The sequence below is a fragment of the Ochotona princeps genome, chromosome 15, assembly GCF_030435755.1.
Source record: "Ochotona princeps isolate mOchPri1 chromosome 15, mOchPri1.hap1, whole genome shotgun sequence".
NCBI lineage: Eukaryota > Metazoa > Chordata > Mammalia > Lagomorpha > Ochotonidae > Ochotona > Ochotona princeps.
The window spans coordinates 6467401-6491217 of NC_080846.1; the positions used below are offsets into that span (position 1 = coordinate 6467401).

The 23817-nt window shown below is 57.2% G+C and overlaps 2 protein-coding genes across 5 annotated transcripts in view; both read left to right on the forward strand.

Moving 5' to 3' along the window:
• Positions 1–1347, forward strand: part of PLA2G6 (phospholipase A2 group VI) — a 45417-nt gene extending 44070 nt beyond the window's left edge. For both annotated transcript variants that reach the window (XM_058673656.1, XM_004589509.2), the window contains 3 exons: positions 343–510; positions 949–1022; positions 1117–1347. In XM_058673656.1, the coding sequence (XP_058529639.1) occupies positions 343–510; positions 949–1022; positions 1117–1261 (387 nt within the window). In that variant the 3' untranslated portion in view covers positions 1262–1347. The remainder of the gene's footprint in view (positions 1–342; positions 511–948; positions 1023–1116) is intronic.
• Positions 1348–1356: 9 nt separating this feature from the next.
• BAIAP2L2 (BAR/IMD domain containing adaptor protein 2 like 2) lies at positions 1357–22456 on the forward strand. Of its 3 annotated transcripts, none has more exons than XM_004589511.2 (14): positions 1357–2486; positions 3334–3409; positions 4133–4219; positions 4699–4760; positions 15597–15668; positions 15835–15951; positions 16260–16406; positions 19021–19173; positions 19432–19570; positions 19684–19852; positions 21174–21296; positions 21430–21625; positions 21986–22029; positions 22140–22456. In XM_004589511.2, the coding sequence occupies exons 1-14, from the start codon at positions 2436–2438 to the stop codon at positions 22213–22215; spliced, it is 1512 nt and encodes a 503-aa protein (XP_004589568.2). In that variant the 5' UTR covers positions 1357–2435; the 3' UTR covers positions 22216–22456. The 3 variants fall into 3 exon arrangements, with proteins under 3 accessions (XP_004589568.2, XP_058529640.1, XP_058529641.1); XM_058673657.1 differs by having other exon boundaries at positions 21451–21625; XM_058673658.1 differs by lacking the exons at positions 21986–22029; positions 22140–22456 and adding an exon at positions 21847–21976.
• Positions 22457–23817: the final 1361 nt, after the last annotated feature.

The window sequence follows — 23817 nt, forward strand, 5'->3', positions numbered from 1 at the left end:
AGTATGTAAGAGTGGATGAGTGTGTGTGAGTGTGGGTACGTGTGTGTGTGTATCAGCAGGAGTTTATGAATGTGTATGTGTGCGCAAGAGTATAAACTATATGGGAATGTATATATATCATACAATGTATGTGTATGAGTGTGTGTACAAGTGTATTGTGTAAGTTGTGAATGTGAGCCTGTGTGTGTGAGAGACACCCATTCCAGTGCTTCCAGGGGACACAGGCTGCCCTGTCTCCCAGGGCTTGGGCTGGGGTTTGTGCCTGGTGTAGTGGGGCACAGGAGTGCCCCCTCCAATTCTGTGGGGAGACACCCCCTCTTGTGTCTGCCCCGTTCCCAACAGGGTCAGAGCGAAAAGGTGAAGAAACTCTCCATCGTGGTCTCTCTGGGGACAGGGAGGTCCCCGCAGGTGCCTGTGACCTGTGTGGACGTCTTCCGCCCCAGCAACCCCTGGGAGCTGGCCAAGACTGTTTTTGGGGCCAAGGAATTGGGCAAGATGGTGGTGGATTGTGTGAGTCTGGGCCCAGCCTTGGGCACCTTTGCTGGGGTAGGGTGGGGTAAGGGACTGCCTCCACCATCTCCCCACAGAGCCCCCACTGTGGAGAGTGACCTGGATTTGGAGTCTCACTGCAAGGCGGGGGCCTTTGTGACCACCCAAGGTGGCTTTCAGGATGGGCCAGGGACAGAAACTGCAGGGAGAGGGACTCGGAGGTGTGGCCATACCATCACTGGCCTCCTTACCCACTGCCAACCTGCATAATCACAACCCTGCCCCTTGGTGCAGCTGGGACAAGCACAGCAGTTCAAAGAGGGAGGACTTGCCCAACGTCCCTCTGCTGAGGGCAACTGGGTGTGGGTGCCAACCCTGCTCCTGGGGAGTGGGAGATGCCGGGACACTGCAGTATCTATGGTGTGGGGCTGGGCACTCACAGCGGCCACTTCTCCACAGTGCACAGACCCCGATGGCAGGGCCGTGGATCGTGCTCGGGCCTGGTGTGAGATGGTGGGCATCCAGTACTTCAGGTGAGACCCCCCGCTACCAGCATGGGCTCACCCCTCCTATGTCCCCAGCCTGAGGTGACTCCATCCTCCCCACCCCCCACCCCTTCCGGAACAGACTGAACCCACAGCTGAGCACAGACATCATGCTGGACGAGGTGAGCGATGCTGTGCTGGTGAACGCCCTGTGGGAGACTGAGGTCTACATCCATGAGCACCGGGAGCAGTTCCAGAAGCTCATCCAGCTGCTGCTGTCACCCTGAGGCCCCCCAGGCCAGCACCCCACCACCCCCACCCCAACCCCCCAGGGCAAAGCTGAAGAACTAGGCAGCAGGGCCTGCAGCTCCAGGGCCAAAGCTGGGAGCTCCCTACAGTCTGTGGGGGAACTGGGTCCAAGACCCCCGTTCCTCAACTATGAAGGACAACTGACCCAGGACCTCTGTGCCCTCTTGGCTGCCCATCCCCCAGCTCTGCCCACAGGGCCTGCAAGGGCTGCCAGTGCCCCATCCTGTGTCGCTGGCTCCCAGGTTCTCTGGCAGGAGCAGCCCTCCACCTCTGTCTTGCCCTCTGCCCTGGGAGTGGGTTCTGAAGAGACAGGGTATCCCTCATCCCATCAGCAAGAAAACACCAGGCCTTAGGAGCGGGGTGCCCCTTTCGACTTTGCCCTGCCACCCAAGCCCAGCCACCCCACCCTTCAGAGCTGCCGCACCTGGAGGCCCATCCTTGATTCTCAAAGGTCACTCTGAGTTAACCCTTTCCCTACGGCAGTGGGTCAGGCTCGGGGAGCTGCTTCAAAACTGTGAAATAAATCATTTGGGTTCACACACGACTGCCGTGTGAGTGCCCTGACTCCACACCTCCCCCACCCAGCTCCCCTCCACAGTCTGGAGGAGGGGACCCCACCTCTCCCTTCAGGGCTGCTGGTCCAGGCAAGCCCACGGGGGTGGGGGGGCTTTGCACCTCAGCTGGGAGCCTCGCTTGCAGTCCAGGAGACTTGGGTCTGGTCTTCAGCAGGGAGGAGGGAAGGGGAGTAACCACGGGTGTGAGGAGCTCCTGGGGAAGTGATGCTTCCACCCCCAGGCTCTGGCAGGGAGGGTCCCCAGGGCCAGGAGGTGTCCTGGGAGAGCAGCCATCCGCACGTGCCCACTGGCCAATGGTGCAGGGGGGTAAATAATTGAAGGGCAGGTCACATGAGCCCACCGGCAGCGTCACAGGACGCCTTCCCCACCGGCTCTGGTTACGCCCCAGATCGCGTTCTGACATCCCCAGCTGGTGAATAATTAAGCGGCCACCTCCTCTGGAGCAGCCCCGAGCTCCAGGCCTGCTCACTCAGCAGCCTCCACACACAGCCCACTCCACAGCCAACGCAGCAGGAACGGACCCACGCTCCCAGCTCGACCGTCTCGCCGTCCTGCTCAGCACCAGCGCAGCTGCCCAATGGCTCCCGAGATGGACCAGTTCTACAGGTCCACCATGGCCATCTACAAGGTGAGCCCCTCCCCCAGGGGTGCAGGCTGCAGGTTCTAGGGGGTAACGGGGGCGGGCAGGCAAGCCTGGCTGGCTACAGCCATGGGGCCAAGCCCCTGACTCCTACTCCCAAGCTGAGACACCAAGGGTGGCTGGAGCTGGGAGCAGCGGCCTACGAGCTGAGCCTACAGGCGATGCCCAGGAAGATGGGAGCTGCGTGCCGGCCATGGCCTTGCCCTCTCTCTCACTGTCTTCCATGCCTTCCCTCAGACTTGACACTTTGCTTCCAGAGGGGTTGCCGCAGTCACTGTAGACATTTATTGGCACCTGCTGTATGCACAGCTCTTTCACACAGACAGTAATTACTGCTGCCTTTGAGAGATGAGGAAGCTAACAGGTGATGCTGCCATGAGAATCCAGACCCAGTTCCAAGGCCAAGTTCAGGGCTGCCTTCACCACCCAAAGTGCACTTCACCTACCCCTGGCCTCAGATGGCCTGCGGTGACCCAACCACCACCTGGCTCCCAGGAGAGCTTGTCCTTGAGGAGGGCAACATCTGCCCTTGACCCCAAGGTGACTACTGGCAACCCCATGTGTTGGGCCCAAGGAGGCCTGGGTACAAGGTATGGCAGAGCCATGTCCAGGCAAGGCCATTGGCAGGGGAGCAGGCTTCAGTCCAGCGGGAGGAGAACCTTCAAGGTGAAAGGTGCAGCCGGGCAGGTGTGTGAGCAGAAGCTGGTCGCCAGGGGCCCTTGGTCCTGATGCTGCCCCACCCAGGTTCCTGGGGAGCTCGCCAGGCCCCCTGGAGGGACCTCGGCCCAGCTGCTTCTTCCTCTCTCACCTGCACGTCCCATCCTTGCGTGTCCAGAGCATCATGGAGCAGTTCAACCCCGCCCTGGAGAACCTCGTGTACCTGGGGAACAACTACCTGCGGGCCTTCCACGGTGCGTGCTGGGACCAGGGGGTGCCCAGCCCCAGCCCCACCGGCTTCACCCTCCGGGCTTCTCCTTGCCACCATCAGTGTCCCAGCCCATCTTACCCCTCTCCACCCCATCGCTAGCCCTATAGCTCATCCTCAACCCTACAGCTGCAGCTGACTTATGTACCCCCAACCCATCCCCTGCCTGCATCCCAGGCCACACTGCCACCCTTCCTGCAGGAGCCCTGGTTGTTCCTGAGATCTAACACTGGGTCCCATACAACCCTAGCCATGCCCGTGTACCCCCAATGCCACCCATGGAGCCCAGCCCCCACACTTAACCTGTCCACACCCACCATGGCTGCCTGAGTCCCCACACGGTCCCCTCCAACAGTGCCAATCTATTCTGAGGCCAGGGACCTCTAAGAACCTCAGAACCAGAGTGTGCTCCCCTCCAGCACATGGCTCTGCCCTCACCCCACCCCTGGCCTGCACAGCACATCTGCGTGGGTGCACACAGGTGTTGTGCCCCACCCACAGGTCACACAGGCTGAGCTCATCCTCACATGAGGTCCCTGGGGAGAGCCCACACCGCGCATCCCTGCTGGCATCTGGCCAAGGCTACCTTTGCCCACACCACCCAGGGGAACCCTCCCTGGCATGGACCCTCAGTGGCCGGCCCACACACACTCGGGGGGGGGGGCGTGAAGTAGGGGGTAGAATGGTAATCGGACCTTCCTGCCTGCAGCTCTGTCGGAGGCAGCTGAGGTCTACTTCAACGCCATCCAGAAGATTGGAGAGCAAGCCCTGCAGAGCTCCACCTCGCAGATCCTTGGTAAGACACCCCCTCTCCTGCCCTTGGGGGTACCCCTCCGAGCCCCCACTGCGCCTTTCCCAGGCCTCTTCCTACTGCTGCCTGGGTTCTCCCCACCTCAGTTCTAATGCTCCACGCAAAACCAAAGCCTGCTTCTGCACACCATCCTGGGGTCCAGAAGGTTCCGTTTGCACACATGCCCTTTCAGACAATCTCTCACTCTCTCCTGCACCCCCAAAGTGATCTGGGGCCCAGACTCTGATGGTGATGCCCCAGCCATCCCCCAGCCCATCCTATAAAGCTGCTTGGGGCTGGGAAAGGACAAACACTGAGACAAGGCACCTGAGTCCCTTAGAGCCACACAGGAAGTACCTGGACTTTGGCCCTGAAACCCAGCCCTGGACAGGCCCTCTCGTCACTGTGGTAGCGGTGGTGCGGGCACAGGACACTGGGGGGGTGGGGGGGCAGGCTTTGAGGCTGTGGCTCTCTCCTGCCCCCAGGGGAAATCTTAGTGCAGATGTCTGACACCCAGCGGCACCTGAACTCTGACCTGGAGGTGGTGGTGAGTACCAGAGCCTCGGAAACCAGGCTGTCTTCCATGGGCAGAACCAGGGTTCAGCCTGCAGACCTCCTCCTCAGGCAGGAGGACACCCCAACCACCACTGCCCTGGCCAGTACCTGCCAGGGACGAGCTCTGCAGGCCACATCCACCTGCACAGCCTGCTCGAGGCGCACATGGCCCAGGAAGCTGGTACCCTTTATCCTCTCATTGGACAGAGCTGACAACTGAGTCCCAGAGCCCAGTCTTCTCCCAAAAGTCCAGAGTGAGTGGAGGTAGCAGGAAGAGAAGGGCCTTGGCCCCTGGCTCCCACCCCGCACCCCAGTCTCCCCAGGAGCCTGCTATGTCACTCCCTCCACCAGCAAACCTGGCTCTCTGCAGAGCTGAACACAGCCGCCATGCTGAGGGTGCCAGGCCCTGTGGATGCAGCAGCCACTCCCAGCACCCTAGCCTAGCTTCCAGGAGCAGCTGGTCCTTGTCCAGCACTCTCCCTTCCTCCCAAAGGAATCCATGGCCACACGCACTGCCAGTCCCTGATCGCAGGGGTGCTTCTGTCCTGGGCACGTGGGGTTAAGGAAGCGCAGTCTACTGCCAACCCCCTAGACTCCAAGCCTCTTCCTAGCAGTCACTGGCTCTGTGTGTCTCAGCCGCTCTGTCCCTCCATTGTCTCTGAATAATTAAGACCCTGGTGGTAACTAATTGCCTCGCAGAGTTCCCAGAGAACAAAATGGGCTTGGGTTATGGAGAACATGGCTTCCTGTCCCTGGGCCCAGCATCTCTCTCCGTGTCACTTGTGTCATGCCCGGGTTATGTAGGGACAAGTCTCTCTCAGGCTGACTCTGTAAGGAGAGCTGTCCTCTCCCAGTACCACGGTCTTGGCTGTGACAAATGGGCAGGGCCCTCCTGCCAGAAGGGCCAGAGGCCAGCTTGGCCTCCTTCGTTTGGTGACTGTGTACTGCTATGTGCCAGGTGCTGGGGACCCAGCAGTCAGAAGTTCCTGTCTTCCTAAGTGGGATGCTCAGGGAGATGCAGAATGTGCAAGGAAACCATCAGGACAGGCAGAGGGCACGCTGGGGGTCATTGGGGACAGAGCTGCCAGGAGCGACCTGACATGAACATTCCAGGCTGGGCACAGCATGGGGGAAGGTATGGAAGTGTGAGTGACAGGAGGTGGTCGGGCATCCCAGGGACCCTGCCCGGGCTCTGGCCCCCATGAGAGGGTTGTAAACCACTAGGGGACAGCAGCTGACTTAGATCTGCCATTGTTTTACCTTTTTGTTATCAACCCAAAACTCAGAGAAAATGCCACAGGACAGATTAGAGTTGAATGATGATGCATTGTCAGGCAGGCCAGCCTTGAAGGGGTCGCCCAGGTCAAGAACACTGTCACCTCTGTGGAAGCCTTCCTCAAAATCCCAGCACCTCCCACTCCCTCCCTCCCAACCTCCCTCCCGAAGCAGCCACTGGTCTGAGCTGGTGTTGTCCTTTCCCTTCGTGGTTCGGCAGCCACACGTGTATCCTACATGCTAGGATTTGACTCTGCTCTTCTGAAATGAATATGCTTTGAGTCTTCCCAACCTGCCACCTCCCTTGCCAGCTACGTCTCCCTTATCCTGGCCTGCCCCTCCACTCGGCTCACCCATGTTCTGGAAGCTACTGATCATCCACCACTGGTACAAGCCAGTGAGTTCTTCTGCCCCACCCTGGATCCAGAGGCCTGGCAGACTCCAAGCCTATTCTCTGGCTAGCCGAATTTTTAGATCTTACGCACACTCTTCTGATGCTCGCCCCAAAGGCTTCTGTGAAGCCCCTCTGCCCTGACCTGCTCTGGGCTAGCCAGCGGCAGGGGACAGATTCTGTTCATCCCCTTGAGCCATCGGGTTTCCAGACAAGGCGTTCACTCCCTGCCTTCCACTGGCAGTGACCGATTGTTTTCCTTCTTCCTAGCATGATTGTCATCAGAGCCACAGATTTAAGCTGCTGTGTCACATTCCTTTCCTTTGCCATTAGTCCTACTGGAGTTGTAGGACCAGGGGAGCCTCTCTGTCCTGCCCACTCCACCCTTGTGACAAACAGAAAATGCTCGTTAGCATGCTGCCTGGCTGCCTGGTGTGACAGGTATGCTGGTCTCCGCTGCTGCTTCTGCTGCTTGGGATCTGGGAACAGGCATTTCTGCACAAAGCCTTAGTGCTTGTCTTCAGTGACAAATGTCCTTGCAAATCAGAAATACAGGGGGGGGGGGGGGACTGAGAAAAGAACACTTTCATCTGCTGATTCGTTCCCTAGATGGCTGCAACATCCAGGGCTGGCCGAGGTCAAAGCCAGGAGACTCCACCCAGGTCTCCCTTGGAAGTGGCAGGAGCCCAAGCATTTGGGCCATCCTCTACTGCTTCTCTCAGGCACATGAGCAGGGAGCTGGATTGGAAGTGGAGCAGCCAGGACAGGGACCAGGGCCCCTGTGGGATACAGAGTTGCATGTGGAAGCTTTACTTGCTACACCAGACCCTAATAATGTGCTTTACCCTTGGGTAGATTCACCTTTTTTTTTTTTTTTTTTTTTTAATCTCAGAGACATCTTTTTGGAATGTTCTGGTTCTCTCTCTGCCTTTTGTAACCCGGGTACTCAGGCCTCCTAGTCCCCCTTCATCCTTGCCTCTTCCTCCTGGCTGGTTTTTCTCTTTGTGTCCCCACCACCAGGAATAGTGATGGAAGGTCTGTGTAAGGAGCCCTGGCATGATGGGTGAGCGCCATCTGTAAATGACTCTGGATACCAGCGTTGTTGAGAGATCATCCACCTGCCAGAAAATTCACCCCTTGCAAGTGGGAATTTAGAAGTTTATGGTGTAGGTCAGCATGGTGGCTCAGCACACTAGTCCTCTGCCAGCATCCTGTTAGGGCACCGGTTCGTGTCCTGGCGGATCCACTTCTGATCCGTTGTCATAGGTGGTGTCTTTACATGCTGTGCCACAGCACTGACCCCCAGGAAAGCTTTTTTACTTTCCCAGGATCTTTTCCTAAGGTGTCCCCAAAACACAGTCACTTCCTTCACACAGCCGCGCCTGTCTCCTGCTTGGGACTGCCCTGTGTGTCTTTTTGGTGTCTCTGGGCCTTGTGCTGCGTTTGGCTCCCTTTGCAGTGCTTTCTCCTGTGTGTGCCCCCAGTCCTGGGCCTCGCTTGGCTCCCAGCTGTGTGGGGGACTCCTGTGCTGGGCCCCACAGAGGCGCTGGGCCTCCCTGGCCCCCACAGCAGGAGTGGTTTGGATTTGGGGGTAGCAGGCAGCCATTCCAAAGCCCAGTGATGTCCCAAACTGCAGATAATCCCACACTGTATAAACACTTATTTTTCTTATACATATATACCCGTGACAGTAAGAAGTTAGTAAGAACTAATAATAAGTTTGAGCAGTTGCAACAGTATACCATAATGAAGGTGGTAGGACACTTAATGAAGCTTATTTCTAGATTTTCCCATACAATATTTTCACAACCCTGTTTGACTGCAGCTCGCTCAAACCACCAAAAGCAAAGCCACAGCTCAGGAGGCATGACAGTGTCGTCACTGGGGTGTCTGGCTTCCTCAGCTGGGCCCAGGTGGCAGATCTCTCCCACGCCCTTGGCAGCCATGCCATCCTAGAACCTGACTTGCTGATTTCTGTGGTTTTCTTTCTGTTGAGATACAATGTATAGATGATGAATTTTGACAGTTGAATATCTTACATAACCACCACCATCCCCACCGCAGAAAGTTCTGCAGCAGGTGCGTCCAGCCTGCCCCCAGGGTTACCCACTTCCCAGCTTCTGTCTGGAACATTTTCATGTCTGCTGGGTATATCATACCTGGGGTGGAATGTAAGGGTCATGGGTCCACCATGTTAAACTTGACAGTGAACTGCCAGAGATATCAGATTCCTCTGCTATCCTCGCCGTCGCCAGCAGCAAGCTGCCACTCTGCACCGCAACCAGTGTTGACTGTCAGCATCTTTTTTGCTTGATGCTCCAGTGGGTATGGAGTGGTGTCCCAGTGTGTGTGTGCTTGCATGGGCCTGCTGACTAGTGACTGTTAATAGGCATTGGGAAACATATGTATCTTCCTTCAGAAGATGTTTTGGTCTTCCATCCATCTTTTACCACAAAAAGGTTTAGTTATTTGAAAGTCAGAATGACAGAGTGAGAGTGAGCTGGGCCAGGAACTGCATCCGGGTTTCCCACACAGGGAGCAGAGCCCTTACTTGAAACTTGGGCCATCTTCAGCTGCTCTTCCAGGCACATTAGCAGAGAGCTGGATTGGAAGCAGAGTAGCTGGAACACAAGGTGTTCTAATATGTGATGTGGGTGCTGCAAGCCATGTTGCCTGCCCTTTCATGTTGCCAGCCCCTCTTGCCCGTTTTGTTGTGTTGAACTCGCTGTTGACCTACAGGGGCTCTTTATATGTCCTGAGTTCTTCATTAGAGGCCAGTCGGTGAAGATCATTTGCTGTCCTGTACCTCTTTTCATTTTCTTAACAGTCTCTGCCTTAAGTGACAAAAACAAAGACTGATTTAGCAGTTGGTGTAAGGGTTCTTGCTGCGGCCTGCCCTATAGCAAGGGTATTCTCTTAAATCTCCTTGTCCAAGCTCTGCATTCTGGGCTTCACGTTCCATCCAAGCTGGCTCAAGTTCATCTTGTGTGTGAAGTAACACGTAGCCGCACCCACATTGCCCACACCATTAAAAAATGTTTGGTTATTTACTTCCATCTACTTGGGCCATATCCTACCTACTGGCACATTCCTCAAATGCACTGTGAACATCTGTGCTGGGCCAGAGCAAAGCCAGGACCCCAGAACTCCATCCAGGTCCCTTTTTTTAAAAAGACTTATTTATTTTTATTGGAAAGTCGGATATACAGAGAAGAGGAGAGATGGAGAGGAAGCTCTTCTGTCCACTGATTTACTCCTCAAGTGACTGCAACAGCCAGAGCTGAGCCAATCTGAAGCCAGGTGCCAGGAGCTTCTTCCGGGTCTCCCATGTGGATGCAGGGTTCCAAGGCCTTAGGCCATCCTCAACTGCTTTCCCAGGCCACAAGCAGGGAGCTAGATGGGAAGTGGAGCAGCCAGGATTAGAACCGGCACCCATATTGGATCCCGATGTGTTCAAGGCGAGGACTTTAGCTGCTAGGCTTCTGTGCTGGGCCCCAGGTCCCCTTTGTGAACAGCAGGGGCCCAGGCATCTGAGCCATCATCTGCTGCCCCCAGTGTGTGCATTGGCAGACAATTGGATTGACACAAGCCAGCACTCCAGTATGGGAAACAGACTTCCCCCGTGGCAATTTAACTCAGTGTGCACCACAAGTCCCATACCCTATTTTATAAAGAACTTCCTTTTACACATTGAATTGACATTGAATCTTGGTAAAAAAAAAAAAAAATTCATCTTTCTTGTCTGAATAGGTCTATGTTTATAATCTGTTGATAGTTTTGCCTGGCTCTGAACCAGTGCCACAGTATGTTAATTACTGTGGCTTTAACCTAAGTACTAAAATCAAGTAGTCTCAGAATGTTCTCTTTTCAAAATTGTTTTACCTATTTAAGACCTTTGGATTTCCACATCAGTTATAGAATCAGCTTGTCAATCCCTTCAACAAAGCCTGCTGGAATTTTATGGGGATTGTGTTAAGCTAGAAATCAATGGTAATCTTGAAGATATCACATCTTGCAATCCATGAATCTGGTATACCTCTTCATTTATTTGTCTTATACATTTAAACATATATATTTATTTTATTTAATTATTTGAATTACAGAGAAATCTTCCATCTCACTGGTTCACTCTCCAGGTGGTGTGGTAGCCTGGGTAGAGCCAGACTGAGACCAGGGTCTCACACATGGGTGACGGAAGCCCAAGTGTTGGCCATCTGCTGCCTCTCTCCTTCCACTCGCAGGGAGCTGGGTCAAAAGTGGAGCAGCTGGAACAGAAACCAGTGCCCATGTAGGAAGCTGGCGCCACAGGCAGCAACTTTATGTACTGTGCCGCAAACACCAGTCTGGTCCCTACTTTACACATCTTTGAATGATTCATTCTTAAATATCTGATCTTTCTTTTGTTTTAAAGTTGTAGTTATTTATTTGAGAGGACGAAAGACTGAGAGCAAGAGTGCTCGCATTCACGCCCCCGCCCCCAAGTGCCTGGAAAAGCCAGGGAAGACCAAGGCCAAAACTGTGTGCTGGGAATGCAACCCAGGGTTCTCAGGTGGGCCGCAGGAACCCAACCACTTGAGCTATAACGCTGCTTTCTGAGATCTGTATTGGCAGGAAAGTGTTGGCCCTTGGATACCCCAGGAACCCAGTGTGGACCACAGCTGTCTCCCTGGTGTGGAACTACTCAGCCTACCTGCAGCCTCTATTTGATGATTTCTGAAACCATAGTACCAGGCGTCATTCATCACATTTTTCAGTTGTTCGTTACTTACGCTTTAGGAGGCTGACTGGCTACTGCGCTGGGCATAAATCTTCAGGGCTGGAGGGTGAAGGCAGCAGGATGACCAGTCAGGAGGCCAAGGCAATGAGCTTGACCTTGTCATGGCAGTGCTGGGCAGCATTGTGGAAAGGTAGGCTTTCTGGTGGATGGGAAGGGACATGTCAGGGATAATTAGGCCACATAGGCAGGTGGGTTTGTGGTCAGCTGAGGTGCTTTGTAGAAGGCAGTCAGAGGTGTGGGAGAGGCCTTGGCATGGCCGAGAGCGGGATCAGGGTGAGCGGCCCAGGCAGACAGGCAGGAGAGTGCGCCCAGGGTGTTGACAGGGAGAAAGGAGGCCGAGGCTTGGGCCACACGGTGGCCCTGCTTACGGGATCAGACAGCCAAGGGCTTTAGAAGTCATGGAGGTAGCCAGGATGGGAGGAGAGGAGGATGGCAATGAGGAGGAATGGTCAGCTAGTCAGCCATGTCAAGGGGTGGGACGGAGTTGCCCGCATCCTGAAGTCTGATTGTGGGATTTGGAGTGGTAGCACTCCCCATAATGGCCACAACAGCCAGGGCTGGGCCAGACCAAAGTCAGGAGCCAGGAACTTCAAGAAGGTCTCTCGTGTGGATAGCAGGGGCCCCAGCATCTGGACCCTCCTCCGCTGCTTTCCCAAGTGCATCAGCAGGGAGGTAGATCGGCAGTGGAACAGCGGGGACTACTGTAACTTGTCTTCTGATGTGGGATACTAGCATTGCAAATGATGGCTTGATACACTGTGCCACAGCAGCCGTCCCTAGTGTCTGCCTCTCAATAGATCCATTTTCTCAGGGGCTTGACAGCTTTCCATCCACCTGTGCTGCATGGCCAGAGGCATCTTAGGCCTGTGTTCTCTGCCCATTGGCGGTCACAGCCGCATACCACCAGAGGGGACAGGGCTGTCCCATCTAAGGGTCGCTTCTGTGGTATGCCTCAGTTTGTGCACAGCTGGAGGTACGCGGAGCCGTATCATGTGACACAGAAGGAATCTTACTGTGGGCACCATTTCCTAGCAGGAACAGTCAGAATAAAGACCACCCAAGGGGAAGGCAACGAGTTAAGCCATTGCCTTTAGTGCCAAAATCCCATGTAGGTACTAGTTCGAGTCCTGGCTGCTCTACTTCCTAATCATTTCCCTGCTAATGTGCCTAAAAAGGCGGTGGAAAACAACCCAGGTGCTTGGTCCCCTGACACTCAACGTGCCCCCTGCCCTGACAGCAAGCACTCTTTCCCTGGATTTAAAAAAAAAAAAAAAAATTATCGTGAAAGCAAGGCCATGAATTGCACTTTACATGTGGTATGATTGTTTGTTGTTGTTTTCATAAAGGTCTGTTTATTTACTTGAAATGCAGAGTTTCAGAGAGAGAGAGAGACAGGAAAACAGAACTCTTCCATCTGCTGGTTGACTCTCCAAGTGGCTGCAAGGGCCAGGAGGCAGGAGCTTTTATCTATCTGGGTCTCCCATGTAGCTGTGGGGACCCAATCACTTGTACCTTCTTCTGCTGCTTTGCAAGGCGCATTAACGGGGCTGGATCAGAAGCGGGACAGCCAGGACAGGGACTGGTGACAGTCTGGAATGCCAGCTTCCCAGGTGGTGGTTTAACCACAATGTCATTCCCTCCTCGCTGTCTCACCCAACAGTATTGCTGGCCCCTCTCTGCTTGCCGCTGCCTGCCTGGACCCTGGGAGGCCTAGGGCCTGCCCAGCTCCTGTAAGCTGAGTGGTTTATGTTGGGCAGTTGTAAGGAGCAGGTGAGAGGCGGAGCCAGGAAGAGGGTGGGACAAGTGAGGATGCAACTAGAAGGTAGAACTGTGAGGGTCACATCCATGCAGGGAACTCTTCCTTCCTGCTGGGTCCAGTGCCACCACAGACAGAAGCCTCTCTGTGCTATTTCTGTTTCGCATTCCCATAGCCACACATGCCTGTGTGTTATATCCACCCCCACCTCCCCAACATACATGTAGCTCAAGCTTCCTGGAAGACCAGCGGTCGTCAAAGTCATGGCAGGAGGAAAACTTCACTCTGGGAAGTTTTTAAGAATTTTTAAATCGTGGGACAGAGGGGAAGACGGCATTGTGGTATAGCAGGCAAAGCTGCCACCACTGCCCCCACCTATAGCACCACCATTCCCCATGGGCACCAATTTGTGTCCTGGCCGCTCCACATGTGATCCAGCTCCCTGATAATGGCCTGGGAAGGTAGCAGAGGATGAGTCAAGTGCGTGGGCCCTTTTTCCTCATGGGAGAACTGGAAGAAGCTCCGGGCTCCTGCTTGGCCTGGCTCAGCACTGGCATTTGTGGCCACTTGGGGAGTGAACCAATAGATGGAAGCTCTCTCTCTCTCTCTCTCTCCTCTCTGTATGACTCTGCCTTTCAAATAAATATTTAAAAACATTTAAATGGAGGCCTGCACTGTACAGAATGAGTTAAGCCATTGCCTTTAGTACCAAAATCCTATGTAGGTTCTGGTTCGAGTCCTGGCTGCTCTACTTCCCAATTATTTCCCTGCTAATGCACCTTAAAAGGCAGCGGAAAATGACCCAAGTGCTTGGGCCCCCGGCACTCACAGGGGTGAGGCTCCTGGCTCCTGGCTTCAGCCTGGCCCTGTCCCAGCCCAGGCAGCTGTTTGGAGAGTGCACAAAAGTGTGGCAGGTTTTGTACTTTTTCTGTTTGTCTCCTCCTGTCTCTCTGTAACTTTGCCTTTCAAATAAATATGTGGGGTTTTTTTTTAAATTACTCTCAGCCAACCAGTCTGAAAATATTAAATGGAAGACTCCAAAACTCAGACTCAACAACTTGTAAGGTTTTTAAATTTGAAAGGCAGATTTTACAAAGAGAGAAGGAGAGAAAAGGTCCTCCCAAATGGCTGAAAGGCCAGAACTGAGCTGGTCCAAAGCCAGGAGCCAGGAGCCTCTTCCCACGTGGGTGCAGGGTTGCAAGGACTTGGGCTATCCTCCACTGCTTTCCTAAACCATAAGCAGGAAGCTGAATGGAAAGTGGAGCAGGTGGGACATGAACCAGTACTGTCATGTAGGATTCTGGCAGCACAAAGCAGAGCATTAGCCTGATGCACTGCAGTGCCACCCAATTCGTAAGTCTTTTTAATGTTTTGTAAATGTGTGTGTTTGAGAGGTGATGGAAGGCAGGGGGCATTCCCATGTGCCAGATGCCAGGCAAGAGCAGGCTGAAGTCAGAAACCCAAGCTGGCATCCCAGAGGGCTGGCTGGGACCCAGCGCCTCGAGCCACCCCTGCTGCCTGCTAGGGTCTGCATTAGCAGAAGCTGGAGCCGGGGCTGGAACCCCGGGTAGCTGGATGTGGGATCCTAGCATCCCAACCATCTGGCTGAATGTGCACAGAGCAACATCCCAGTATTCCTGTCCTGAGTGATGCCCTAGCCCGGTGGGACAGGGCTCCTGCCGGGTGGGAGGAAGGCCTGTGTGCTGGGGAAGGGCTGCAGACATGCACAGGGAGGCTGCGCAGGAGAGTCGGTCCTGAGGTGGATGTGTCCAAGAAAGGGGCGGAGCACTTGTGTGTCCAAGAAAGGGGCGGAGCACTTGTGTATTTCTGTGTGACCTGAAAACCCCACCCCACCCCACCAGTACACAGTGCCCGTGGCTCAGGGAAACAGTGGCAGGCAGAGGTGATGTTCTGGGTGGCCCACTGGGCAGGCCCTCAGCATCAGAGGTCAACAGGTGCTTAGGAAGGCTCTGGCCAAAGACAGCCTCTTAGAGATGCCACAGCCGGCGCTCGGAGTGGGACAGGGGCTCCCACAGTCACAGAGCAGAAGACAAGCAGAGCCAGAGCTGGGTTCAGCGGCGCCCCCTGGGGGCAAGACACCCACTTCTCGCCTGCAGCGTGAACCTGCGACTGTTAATGAGCACTTCTGAGGGACAAGGCCATCTCCATGGTGCTGAGGCTACAGGCTTGGCTCACACCCACAGTTAACACAGTGGGGCAACTGAGGGACCCAGCGGTGTGGGAGAGGAGCAGGCAAATGTGTGCATGGTTCTGGAACAAAGCAAAGGGTAATGAGTCTGCCCAGGGAGGGCTTCCCAGCAGAGGGAGGCGCGGCAGCTGGCATTTGAGGGTGCAGAGAAGAGGGAGCTCCAGGTCAAAGGTGTGACATCAACAAAACACAGACCAAGAAGAAGACTGAAGGTAAGGACTAGAAGATGCCAGCTCTTTCCTCAAGGGCATGTTCTGGGCCAGCTCCTGCACCAATCCATTCACTCCTCCCTCCAGCCAGGCTCTTCACATCCCTGTGTCTATGACTGGTGTGCTTGGAGTGTGGTGGGCAGAGGGTTGTCTGGGAAGCGAAGGAGGTGCTGGGGCCGCCCTGACCACCTCCACCCTGCACCCCATGCAGGTGCAGACCTTCCACGGGGACCTGCTGCAGCATATGGAAAAAAACACCAAGCTGGACATGCAGTTCATCAAAGTGAGTCTGGCCCTTCAGGGATGGGGGGCCACCTCTCCCCATTCCACAGATGGGCACACTGAGGCCTGCCCCCAGGTCATGCCTCATTCCAGGCTAGGGCCCATGGTCAGGTGTCTTGAGCTCTGTGACCCTCGGGGATCCTCCCTCCTTCCCAACTCCGCCGCAGGACAGTCGCCAGCACTATGAGATCGAGTACCGCCACCGAGCCGCCAACCTGGAGAAGTACATGTCCGAGCTGTGGCGCATGGAGCGCAAGAGGGACAAGAATGCGCGTGAGATGAAGGTGCGGGGATTGGGGTGGGGCAGGGATCCCCAGCACCACTGGAGCCCACCTGGCCCAGCACCTGTCCTGCCTGGGGAGAAGTGCCTGGGCCAGTGATGTACTGGGCCCAGACTCAGGGGGCTGAGGATGCCCACGAAGGAGCCACCCCAGGAGTAAGGATGGCCTGGGGACTTGGGCGAGGAAGGCTTCCAGGAGGAGGTGGCTGGGGGCTGGGTCTGGAAGGACAGAACGCTGCAAAGAGCTGGCCTCCATGGGGATGGGACGGGACACTCGGCCACTGCCCCCAGCCAGAACTGCCTGTCCCCCAGGAGAGCGTGAACCGGCTGCACGCCCAGATGCAGGCCTTTGTGTCCGAGAGCCAGCGGGCGGCTGAGCTGGAGGAGAAACGGCGCTACCGCTTCCTGGCCGAGAAGCACCTGCTACTGTCCAACACCTTCCTGCAGTTCTTTGGTCGGGTAAGCCGGGGCTGGGGGCGAGCGCATGGGGGCCCTTCAGGGCTGCGCCTACGTGAGCCCAGGGGTGTCCCTGCCTTGCCACTCGTCCCTTCACCTTCTCCTCAGTGTAGTAGTGTATTATATGTCACCATCCATTCTTGACATATTCATTCCTGTTCCTTGTAGCCACATACACTCACTCATTTGTTCATTACCTATGGACATGCATTCACTAATCTGTGCTTATTCAGGTGTGAGTCACGTAGTTGTTCACTGCTGTAGGTGTGTGTCCACCATTCACAAATTCAGTCATTGACAGATCTGTTCTGTCAATGAACTTCATCATATTGAAATCTGCTAGGCTTTTGCTCTGTTATACCCACTGAGCTCAGCAGATTCTGCCAGCTCCCCTTAATTTTCTAATGGACTTTTTTTATCATTGTAGTTGGCACTTTGAAGATTAGGATGATTATACTGTTTGCCAAAATGTTGCTATTTATGTGCTTAATATCGCTCTTTAAAATTTCAGTTTCACTTTATCTGAAATTAACATAACACTCCTGCTCTCTCTTCCTAGTAAGTCTTGTGCACAATCAAGTTTGGGGTTCTGACCAGTCTGATAGTCTGTGGAGACAGGGGAAGCCCTGCCACTCCCACCTGGCACAGCCCCTGCATGCGTGGTCTTCATCACCCTGTCCCATTGCCCGAGCCAGCTCTGCTTTCCTTCCATTTTCCTTCTCTGCAGTTGGGTTGCGTGACCGTGCCTTCCTCTTACTGCTGTGCAGATTCTGCTGTCCTCTGCTGCTGTCCCAGGGTGACCTCACAGTCACAGCCTACATGTCCATCTTTAGAGATGACATCCCATCCTCCCCCCGCTTTCCTGCCCAGCCCCCTGAGCCATGACGTGAGCAGCACTTGCTTCTGGGTCCTTCCTCACCTCCTCTCTGCCCTGCTGCCGCGCGGCTTTGCCCAGATGTCTCCAGACTTTGGCTTCTGGCTCTTCAGGGGCTGGGAGTCTCTCTGCAGCCTGGCCCTCTGGTCTCAGACTGCCTGCAGCACCACTGCCTGGTGCCCCTTCACCGCCATGTGGCTCATAGAAACACAGCTGCAGACAGGGCCTTCCTGGCCAGGCTGGGTTGGCTGTGTATTGCACATGTGCGCCTGGCTGGAGATGGGGGCATTTAGTGCAGAGCCTGGCCCAGAGCAAAGGTCCAGCCAAGGGAATGTGCTTCTTGTTTCTTACATGATGATCTTAAACCAGACCTGGGGGTTGCGGGGGTCTTGGGAATAGAAAAGCAGTGGTCAGTGTGGACAGCAATCTTTTGAGAGCATTTGGGATTTAAGTTACAGAGGAGATTGAGTGACAACATGAAGAAACCAGTGCCCATTCAAGTTTTATTACAGTGCCCAAGAAAGAAAGGGGCACACCATGGCCCACAGGGAAGTATCAGGGGCTGGTAAGGGGCCAAAAGGGGGTGAGGGCAGGATGGGGCACAACCTGTGAGGCCACTGCTGACATCACTGACTGCCCGTATCAAAAGGCCTCTTGGAGTCCCGGCTGCTCCGCTCCCAGGCCAGCTTCCTGCTAATTCGCCTGGGAAGGCAGCAGGAGACTGCCCAGCCACCCACATGGGAGATTCAAGTTCCCAGCTCCTGGCTTCGTCCTGGCTGAGCTCTGGCACTTGTGGCTATTTGGGGAGTGACGCAGTGGCTGGAAGATCTTCCCCTCTTTCTCCCCCTGTCTTTCAAATAAATGAAGTAGATCTTCAAAACACAAAATAAGAGGAAAACAGAGCTCAGCACCTCTGCTGTGGTCTGCATGAGAATGGGCAAGGCAGGTGGGCGAGTGGGAGCAAGGCTGGAAGAATGGCAGGGGATCTGCCAGTGTGCCGGAGCTGTGGGTGTGGGCTGTGCCCAGCCATACCAGGCCCCCTATGCCAGAAAGGGGCAGCCCCTCCAAGGGTAGCTAAGGGGCTGGAGAGACAAGGGCTGCTTGGCAGCTGCTTCCTGCCCTAGAAGGCAGGACCTGAGCTGGGGAGCCTGTGCCCATGTGGTCTGGGGCAGCTGTGTCTGCAAAGCTGCCTCCAGGACCCTCGGGGCTTCACAGAAGGGGGCTGCTACTTCTGCCCGCCACCAGGGGGAGGGGTGTCTAGGGAGCTGCGTCCAGGAACAGAGAAGACAGCCACAAAGGCCGCTGTGGGGCTTCGAGTCCCATCACCCGTATTAGCAAGCCTCTGGAGGTAAAAGAACCTAGGGCCCCCCCCCCCCCCGCTTTTTTTTTTTTTTTCAGATTGTTCCACAGTTAAGTACTGGGATGGGGTTCTTTGGTCACAGGTTCTGGATGTCAATCCTGAGCTCACCACCACAGCCAGGAAGCTGGCGGACTGGAGTACCATGCCTGGATGCCAAAGGTGGCCCACTGTTGGCACGAGGCTGGCTAGGCGTCAGGGGATACTCTGGGAGGAAAACTGGGCACCCTGAAAAAAGCAGGGGGTGGGAGCCCGACTCAAGCCTCCACCCCATCCCACCTGTTTGAACTCACTCATCTGGCTTTTCCCAGCCTGCACACCTTCGGGTCCACCAGGGCTCTGGGGGCCACTGGGACCTGACTGACCCCAGTGTCCCTCTTGGCCAGGCCCGGGGGACCCTGCAGAACCGTGTGCTGCTGTGGAAGGAGCAGTCAGAGGCCAGCCGTGGCCCGTCGCGCGCCCACTCCCCGGGCTTGCTGGGGCCCGTGCTGGGGCCGCCCTACCCCTCGGGCCGCCTGACACCCACCCGCCTGGACATGGTGAGGCTCTGGGCGCCCCCGCCGCCGTTCGCACCCCCAGCACCCTTCGCTGGGGCCTGGGGCCTGACGCCCCCCGCCTGGAGCCTCCCGCCCTATGCTGCTCCCCTCGGCCCACCCTGGCGCCCGGGCGCGGTCTCTGCACCGCCCTGGTGGCCCGGGCGGCTCCGCAGCCCCTACGCCGCCTGGGACTGGGGGTAGGGGCTGGACTACTAGCCTGCGGCCCCTCCCCGCCCCACCTCCCCACCCTCTCCCCCCCAGCCCCAGCGGCCTCTGGGCGCCCCCCGCAGCCGGCACAGCTCCGGCTCCTACGGCCCTGGCCCTGAGCCTGCCACCGAGGCGAGGTCCGCGTCGCAGCTGGACCTAGAGCGCCGGTCCCTGCCCCGGACGCCGTCGGCCAGTGAGTACCCGTGCCGGGTGACCGGGATGGCAACGGGGAGACGGCGGGCGGGGAGGGGGACCAGAGCACCCAGGACTGAGCTGGCCGCTCACACAACCCGCCCCGTCCTGCAGCCTCGCTCTACAGCAGCGGCGGCGGTGCCAGGAGGGTACGCGCTCTTGTCTCCCACTCGGAGGGCGCCAACCACACATTGTTGCGCTTCTCGGCTGGGGACGTCGTGGAGGTGCTCGTGCCTGAGGCGCAGAACGGCTGGCTCTACGGCAAGCTGGAGGGTTCGGCAACGTGAGTGGGGCAATGGGAGGGGGCTTCCCCTACTAGCCTGCCACCCCCCCGCAGCCCATGGCGGCAGGTGGCAAGGCCTCTTTGTATTTCTTTCCGTGGGCTGGGTCACTCCCCCAAGTGGCCATTGGCCAACAAGCACCTCTGGGTGGTGGCCCTTGCGAGGTGGCAGAGGATAGGGGAAGGATCTTAAAGAATGGGGAACATTGCAGAGCCCTCATTGCTTGGGCACCTGCCGTGGTCAGTGTCCCCGGATCAGCCATGGACTCTGGCAGAGGGTCTGGGGAGGGGGTGGGAGTGCTGACTTCCTTAAACTCAGATGCAGTGGAAATCCTGAGAGACCCTAACCCAGTTGGACAGGGAGCAATGGGGCCATTGCAGGTGCCAGGGAGCCTAGAGGGGAGCGAGGCTGGTGGCCAAGACAGGAGTGTGCAGGGAGCACTTCGCTGGTGGGAGGGAAAGGGGATGGCAGGCACTTGCTGGGCCAGGCAGCACTCCCACACCGCCACCCCAGGGAGGCAGGAACGGGTATAGTGCCCGCTCTGACCCATGACATGTGCTGTCTCACTGGGCGGTCAGGGAGAAACAGGCCAGGTTCAAGGACAGTACATGCTGTGAGGTAAAAGTAGAAGGGACCTGTACCACCGTGAGAGAGGACACAAGATGCGTCCCCCTTGGCTGACAGTGTCATTAGGTGGGCTGTGTGGGGCACTGCCCCGAGCGCCCCTGTGGCCAGATGTGCTCCCCCTTCCTGCCCAGCCCTGGGCAGGTGCAGTAACAAGCCTTGTGCTGGGCCTCAGTGCTCTGGGGGAGGGGTCCCAGGGTGCCTCCCACACCCACCTGTCTCCATCATGGTCACCCTCTGCTCATGGTCTTGTAGCCATCTTTTTTCCCCTCTTGCTGCTTCACTCCCCCAAGCACCTGTAACAGCCAGAGCTAGGCAGGCAGAACCAGGAGCATGGAACTTCATCCCTGTCTCCTTGCCCACTGGCTGGGAGCCTCTGGCGTGGGGCTCATGAGGAGCGTGAGGAGCCTGGTGGGACATTCCCTGGGTCTCCACATGGCCTGGAAACAGGTACCTTTCTTTCTCAGCACTCCAGTTCCTCCTCCCTCAGGGGCCCGAGGCCCTGGTGTGACAGGTCAGGGCCAGGCTCCAGGAGGCCTTGAAGGCCGGGAAAGGCCTCCTCTATAGAACGAGCCAAGTTGGTATCCACCAGACCCTCCAGCAAGGCCAGACCCGGGCAGCGTGTAATGCCCTTCACTCCTCTCCCAGCGGCTGGTGATCCATGCCACACCTCACAGACCCTGCACTTCCGCCCCCCAGGAGCGGCTGGTTCCCTGAGGCCTACGTGAAGCCCCTGGAGGAGGTGCCCATGAACACCCTGAAGCCCTTGAGCCCCATGGCCTCCATGAACCCCATGGTCCCCACCAATGAGCTCTCCTCCAGGTACCTGGGTGGGCAGGGTAGGGGTGGAAAAGCAGACCTCCCTGCGCCCCCAGCACTCCCTGGGACCCCGGTTCCTCCCAACACCAGGTGCAGGGCCTGCCCAACCCCCTGCCCTCCACATTTCTGGACTCAGGTCCTACCCACTCCGCGGCAGCCACAGCCTCGATGACCTCCTGGACCGGCCAGCCAGCTCCACGGTGCCCTCCGAGTACTGGGATGGCCAACCCCGCTCACGGACCCCGAGCAGAGTCCCGAGCCCCGTGCCCACACCCTTGCCTGGCAGCCGGAGGGGCAGCATGGGCAGCACGGGAATAGCCGGTGATGTCAAGGTCAGTCCCAACTGGGCTGCAGCTGGGATGAGGGAGAAGGGAGGGCAGGAGGCCAGGCGACCTTCACATGTGCAGGGCGTGTACAAGGGACCACCATGGGGTCTGGGCTAGAAGGAGAAAGGGTTGGGAAATGGCAAGAGAGTGTGGGGGAGACTTGGCAGGGCATGAGACACCTCCCCAGTGGTGGAGGCATCACCCTGTATTTGCTGCATGGATCCCAGGAGGCAGTCTGTGGCCCAGAAGTTTCTCAGAGATGACATCGTAGATGCTGAGCCTAGGGGCCATGGAGCAGGGTCTCCTGGGGACATCACTGGCAGAGCCCCTCCTAACCACCACCCACTGTGTACCCCTCACTCCCAGAAACTGATGTCCTTGGAGCAGCAGCCCCCGGAGCTCTTCCCACGGTGAGTGCCCGCCCTAGACATAGGTGCCCGCCCCCGGGAGGGGGACAAGGGTGGGCACTGGCCCAGCTGCCCTCCTTGTCATCCCTTCACCCCCACCTCTCTCCCCACAGGGGCACGAACCCCTTTGCCACTGTCAAGCTACGTCCCACGGTGACCAACGACCGCTCAGCGCCCCTCATCCGCTGAGGCTGACCCCAGGGCTCTCAGCTCGGGCACTGTACCCGCCTGGGACTGGAGCTGGCGGCGACAATAGTAGCACTGGCAGATCCCTGTGGCCAGGCCTGATGAAGCAGGGTGGCTGCCCTCCCTGCCACCTCCCTGCGCCCAGCCTGGGGCCGGTCTATGAGGCATGGGGCATACTCCTTCCTTCCCAGCCAGCCTGTGGAACTCTGCCTGGGAGGCCTGTCTTGCGTCCTCCAGCCACTTACCCCTTCTCTGTGCCCCTACTTGGAGTACCCCTGCCAGGAGGTGGGGCACCCCATGTGCCTCCCCGCCACACGTGCCCAGTTAGTTTTTGTAAATGGTGAGGAATAAAGGCAGTGGACACTGCAGCAGGAAGTGGTGGTGTCTGATTGGTGTCCCAGTGGGGAGTGGAGCCTAAGGGAGCCCCCCACCAGGCTGCAGCCCAGCCCCGCGACTCAGGAAGCAGGGGCCACTCCCAACAGAGGGGGAGGGAAGGTGGCCCAGGCCCAGGAACTCCCCTCTGCCCCCACCCCTGCAGGTTACCTTCAGGTGGCCAGGGACACAGCACCCTTTGTGTCTGCCTCCCACATTCCCAGGCTCTCAGAGCTGGATTAGTCTGATCCAAGGGAAGCCACAGAGCCCCTCCTGGAATGTAGTGGCTGTGAGTGGGAGTATCAAGGAGATGAGGGACCTGGCAGGGTCCCTCCTTCCCATGGCCCTCCAACACCAAACTCCAAACTGGGACTCCCTAAAGTCCCAAACCCAGGCAGGGCTCTGCAGATCCAAAGGCCAGGGTTCCTGCAGGTGGGCAGGGGGTTTCTGAGCCTGTTCAGGACGGATGCAGCACAGTACAGGGAGTCCCCTGTGTGGAGGCTGAGCTCAGTCCTCCCCCTTCCTGGACAAAAAGCCTCTTAGCAGGGTGGCGCAGCACAGGCCCGCCGTCTGGGGGAGGGGACAGTCAGGCCAGCATCCTGCCTGCCTGCGGACAGCCCAACTCCATCAGGACAAACAGCAGGTGTAGCAGCCCCTCCCTGCAGGCCCCAGGAGATGTGAAGCTGGACCAGGACCCCCAAGGAGGGCCCAGGTGAGTTTGGGATGGAAACATCCAGGGACTACCTGCCACTCCCTGTCCCTAGTGATGGTGAGGGCTCAGGCAGGGAACCTGGCCCCACAGAGTGCCAAGGCACTGCAGGAGGGGAGGTGGCCATGCTGAGTCCCAGGTTGCCAGCCAGCCCTGGGCTGCTTTATCAGCCTCTGAGGCTGAGCCCCTCTGCCAGTGGTCATGTTGTGAGGAGCGGGGGCTGTAAGTGCGTGGGGCAGGCCTCTCTCCCAGCACCCCTTTCACAGTCCCCAGTTGTCCAGTGGAGCCCCAGCCCCAGGCCCCATCCCTGCCTTTCCCAAGCTGCAGTGGACCTTGGTGGGGACATGAATCCCCCATCTCACAGGCTCAGTAGTCTTAACATACAGAGCAAACTCCCAGCTGGGCTGAGCTGGACTGGGCTGAACTGGAACTCAGCTCCTAGCTCCTGCTGTAATGTGGCCTTACTCTCCTGGCCTCCCTTGGCCATTGAGAATGACTGGGACTGAGGGCGAGCCAAGGAGGGA